General features: G+C 45.7%; 1 protein-coding gene across 4 annotated transcripts in view; it reads right to left on the bottom strand.

The window, feature by feature from the left end:
- Positions 1-869: 869 nt before the first annotated feature.
- LOC106809295 (cyclin-dependent kinase-like 1) overlaps positions 870-5,510 on the bottom strand; it is a 39,256-nt gene continuing 34,615 nt past the window's right edge. For 3 of the 4 annotated variants that reach the window (XM_014812332.1, XM_014812331.1, XM_014812334.1), the window contains 2 exons: positions 2,080-2,299; positions 870-1,400 (listed from right to left, as the gene is read on the bottom strand). In XM_014812332.1, coding sequence (XP_014667818.1) covers positions 1,312-1,400; positions 2,080-2,299 — 309 coding nt within the window. In that variant the 3' untranslated portion in view covers positions 870-1,311. The remainder of the gene's footprint in view (positions 1,401-2,079; positions 2,300-5,510) is intronic. The other variant, XM_014812333.1, reaches the window with a different exon arrangement.

Raw genomic sequence — 5,510 nt, 5'->3', positions numbered from 1 at the left:
CTGTAGCAATATGCACCAGAATTGCCTATATGGTTTGCTAAAATCATTAACAAAGTTATATAACTAACTACATGTGCTTGCTTTCAATGTAATACAGAACAGTCAAACTCTGATCATAACCTTTATAGCTACAAGATCCTACAAAATGGACGATAAATGCCACGAGACATATAATTATATGTATCGTATCAATCTATGTTTCTTCTATTTGTCTGTCCGTCCATCCGTCCATTCGTCCGTCTGCCTGCCTGTCCGTCCGCCCGTCTATCCACATATATAATATATAGTATATAAATACGCATATTTATAAACACACGCACGCTCACACGATCGCACGCGCGCACACACACGCGCACGCACGCACGCACGCACGCACGCACACACACATATATATATATATGTATATATATAAACATGCCGTAATGGCCCACTCTTTAACCTGAAACAGAGACAGGAAGCTGTGCAAAACACAACTTGTTATCACAATACATGTGCTATTACACATTAGCTATAAAATGTGGCCTCCGGAGTTGCACCGTTGTCAGTCAATGACACAAACGCATTAAACCACCTTCCTTTACAACACAGCACCTCTCTCTACTCAGTATAAACTGTGAGCAGGTCCATACCTGTCCATCTGTTCGTAGACTTTACTAAGCGAAACGAAAATCATAATGACGAAACTAATATACACACAACGCGGTGAGCACGGAATAGCTTACATATTTTTACCGGGCTTACGTGAGGAGCAGCTGATGTTTTAGAGGCAATCTCGCAGTATTTATGTTTAGTACATAAATTACATTATAGGGACAAGTCGCAAAGGAAAACCATCTCCTTGGTTCATATAGTAGCAAATGACTAATATACATCACGTACAAGACAGAGGTGATTGAGAACTAGATAAACGGAGAACGAAAATATTTGTTATCGAATCTTGGCTAAATATCTGCAGATGATAACGAGTCTGCTTAGCTATACGAACGGAGCACCTAAATAAACGCACAGCTAGCTAATAAGAATGTGTTCATCCGTAAAAAACAGATGATTTGCACGTAGTTCGAAAGGCGCCACAGTGACGATCTAGTGGCGCCCCTGTCAGTATCCACACTCGGGGAACATACGTTGAGTTAGGTGTCTGTGATCGCGTTAGAACTAGGTCTACTCGTATCACGTATACCACAATTTCGACTGATTCTCCGATGGGTAGATGGACGAATTGTGCTGCTGTTGCTCATGCGGTTGTTGTTGTTGCTGGTGATGGTGCTGTTGCTGCAAAGGACGATGACTGAACACTCCTTGGCCGACCAGTCATATGTTGGGCAAGTGGTGATCGTCGTACTTGGGTTTCCGCGCAGCGTTGTTGGTCCGTGGCTCGGGGGAAGAGCTTGTCGAGCCTACTGCAACAACAGAACGTCTGAGATATGCGCGTACACGTGCGTGCGTGCGTGTGTGTGCGCGCATTCACGTGTATTGCACACGCCCGTACAACACAGTAGGATTGGGGGTTGTAAGAGGGGACAGTGAACTTGGCTCCATTACACAAAGCTTCATGCGCTAAGAGCTTTCTGATATTTCACACTATAGCCCACTATACAGCGGAGGACTTGCAGCGAGCGTCCCACGAAGCGCACCAAGGGTTTTGCCCAAAGAAATAGCGGTCATATCAATGACAGGTCTAATTTCCCACATGACAACACGTGCTCAAATATCACTCATATACGCCTAATGTGAGGCACTGTAAAAAATTATCTCAATTCTTAATCTATAAAGACTCCACCGTATAAACGGCTGCGCACCAGCGAGCCAAAAAGGCCAGTCAACATCAGCAGTATCAAGAGTGGATAATAGCAAACCAAGTCTAACAAGAGCATTTGTTATCATCCACCCCTCACGGCATCAAGAAGGAGGTACCAACACTCGCAATGATAAATGATCCTCTCGTCACTGTTTATTGACTGTATCAAGAGTGTACAGCGCATCATAAGTAGGCCCGTGAGAACTATAACCTGTAATCAAAGAACGAAACGGAGCACGAAATAAAGATCACAAGATGAAGGACAAGTCAAGAGCACGCACCTCCGCCGTTGAGCTGGGGAAGAAGCGATTGCTGTACGAGCGACACGGGGCCGACGGTGCGCTGCTGCACGCGACCACCGCTGTCCCTCTTCGCCGGCGTCACGTCCCGGTTGCTGTCCCTGTCCCTGTTCGTGAGAGATTCAAACAGACCCTCGAAGTACTGGTGGTCAAGCAGCGCCTTGCACGGGACGCGCTGTGCGGGGTCCAGCACCAGGCAGCACTGCCGGAAAATAAAAGACCACATAGGTGAGCAGTGTGTATATGAAATGTTTCTTCATTTGATAACTCGGCAAGATACAGATCATTATACGATGTGCGTCAATACTGTAATTATTAGAAATAAATTATACCCGCGGTAGTAATATTGTGGGGGCTGGGGGTGGGGGCTCGAACAAGTATCGGAGGGAACGAGAATAAGTCAAGACTAGCTACCGGTGCGGCCCCCTTCGCTCCCGCTACAGGGCCTGTAGCGGGCGCGAAGGGGCTACACCGGTAGAGATAGGTCAAGACACGAAATGTATCGATAGATTATCTGGCATACTGTTTCTATAGGTGAGTATGTACTGAGTATACGGTAGATAGGGCACGTTACGTAGATGATTGATGCAAGGTATGCGTGTTAATCCCCTAACCAACCCCAAACGCTACATGATTAGTGGCCGTGATCAGCACTGACACACGTCCCGTGATGTCTGGACGCCATGGAGTGTTGTACCATTAGCTCGCGTTTTATTAGTTTATGAGGCCGGCTGCTACAATATGTATAGACACGTCAAGTTATAATTGAAATAAAACGCAAACGTAGCTAGAGCGAGGACGAAATTGTCCATAAGATAACGCGTGGCGAATGTATAGCGAACAGACGAGGGTAAATCCGGTGTGAACCACAAGAGCCTCAGGGCAATTAACTATATATTAAGCTGCACCTGAATTAATAATTTACTTTACTTTCATTTAGTACAGCCGCTCCTAGAATAGACTGCCTTGAACCTATTTTCGGAATCAGGACGATGCCTAAAATATATAGGGCCCGCTTAACGTTATTTTAACTGATGAATAATGAGACCGTAATCACCGATGGCTAGTAATTAATATCCAGCTTCACTGTCATAAATACATGCGGCAATGGCTAAGTGAATAATACGTTAGCCGATATGCAGTGCTCCATAGATGGTCGTATACATGTAAAACAAAATATATCATTCAAACATTACACAGCCAAACGTACCGTCATGGCGGGAATACGAGGTGACCAGCTCTCGGCATATAACGAGCCTACATAATATCAGGAGTAGATAATAGGGAATATTCTAGGGAAGATATGTAGGGAATTCCCTATTATCTACTCCTGATAATAATTATAGTAATCACGGGGGTGATTTAGTGACATTTAGACGGACGTTTATGTATGTATGTACATACACGAATACGCATAGGATTTTACGAACAACGCAAGTGTAATTTCGTCTCGTTCCAAGTCCTGACACCAAGGAGCGTCCCCAGCTATACGCTCGCACCCACACACGCGCATCCACAGCCTTCTACGCACACACACGCACCCACTCACACGTACATAGGCGTATATTTATATATATATATTATATATATATATATATATATATTATAATGCTATTATAATAATATATGCACACACGACATCCCCATACATGATACCACAGCACGCACGCGCGCGAGCCATGCGCGCAAGAGCTGGCCTACTTCTAGTAACTATAGCCCCGCGAATTCGCTGCCGCAGGGCTATAGCACATTCTGGCCATACTGACTGTAATCGAAGTAACTGGTGCCAACTGATGTGACCAAAAATTTATCCCAAATACGTATAATGATCGGGCTTTTTTAACACTTATCTATCAACATGGACATCCACCTATCTTTTGAACACTTCCACCACTTTTAAGCACCCAGGTATTTTATTCTTGTTATTCTCAAAGTCTTAGCACTACTGTGTTTCTGTTTTCAAATGCGGTTGCTCTGCTATGTGTGCACGCAATAACTCTTCAGTGCTGACTTTGAGGAATGCAACAGTCATATAATACCTGGTGTAAAGTTTGTGGAAGTGTTCAATAAAGATAGGTGAGATGTCCATGTTGATAGATAATGTGTTAAAAAGCCCGATCAGTTTTACGTTTTGGGGATAAATTTTTGGTCACATAGTTGGACCATTTGCTTAGAGTAATCTATGGCAGAATGTGCTATAGCCGCTCGGCACGCGATCCGCGGCGTCATAGTATTTTTTCTAGAGCTAGGGTGGCCATAATGACGTCATCATCACGTTGCCTCGGAGATTGTGTGACGACTGGGAATCGCACGACGGCGAGGCGCCGACGCCTGTCCACGCCGTGCATGGCCGCGTACGGCACAACCCTGTACTACCAAGCTGCAATCTCGCATCGATCACACTATAGCGGCGGCACACGCAGCAGCAGCGGCCGAATGTGTGCAAAGGTAAAGGTCAGGAGCAGCGGCAGCGGCGGCGATAAGTGGCCGTTATTGAGCGCGGCTTTGATTGCCGCAGCTGCCGACGACGACGACGACGACGACGGCGAAAGTGAAAATACGGCAGCGGAAGTAGGTTTACGACTTTCGCGCGGGAAAATCAGTATCCGCGTGAACGTAGGCAGACGACAGATAAGGAAAGAACGATTCGCGCGATTCGATTCGCTGTGCAGTTATTACTCCATGACGACTATGATGCAGTAGGTAGAGTAACGATGAGAGCTTAATAAGTAGATGTTAACCACGGACTACCTCCACCACACTTATATAGCGCTCCACATAGGTTTCCCCTATGACGGAACCTTGGCGCTTCCACGCGGGATTAATTAATAACGTGGGATATTTAATTATAACCGAGTCAATATAATCAGTCAATCTAACGTCACGGCCAGCTGGAGAAGCCTAGGCGATCTCAAGTTTTATTGTACAATAATATGTAGGGTGCTGCCATCTACTAATACATACTAGGTGTGTAATTATAATTAGCAAAGGGCGTGTATTTTATTTTACTTCATAATATACGCGATGCTGAAGTATTATTAGTTAAAGATGTAAAACATCTGTCACAGAGATGAAATTCGCGATCCTGCATGTTCGATGCATGTGCTCGTGCATGGTCGGTCTCTCCTCCTATCTCCGCCTGTCTGTCTCTCTCGCTCTCTCTCGCTCTCTCTCTTCCTCTCTCCCTTGTTCTTTCGCTCGCACGTTTTTCCCTCGTGTCTTTTTCATCCGTTGTTTTTTTGTTTCCTTCGCTAGCTCTCTCTCTCCCTCTTCCCTCTCCTTTCCGTTTACACCTCTTTCTTCCCCCGTCGCCCCCCTTCTCTCTCTGTTTCTCTATCTATCCATCCGTCTATCCGTCCGTCCGTCCGTCCGTCCGTCCGTCCGTCCGTCCGTCCGTCCGTCCGTCCGTCCGT

The sequence above is a fragment of the Priapulus caudatus genome, unplaced genomic scaffold (genome assembly GCF_000485595.1).
Source record: "Priapulus caudatus unplaced genomic scaffold, Priapulus_caudatus-5.0.1 Scaffold343, whole genome shotgun sequence".
NCBI lineage: Eukaryota > Metazoa > Priapulida > Priapulimorpha > Priapulimorphida > Priapulidae > Priapulus > Priapulus caudatus.
This window is presented reverse-complemented; position numbering and strand designations above follow the sequence as displayed.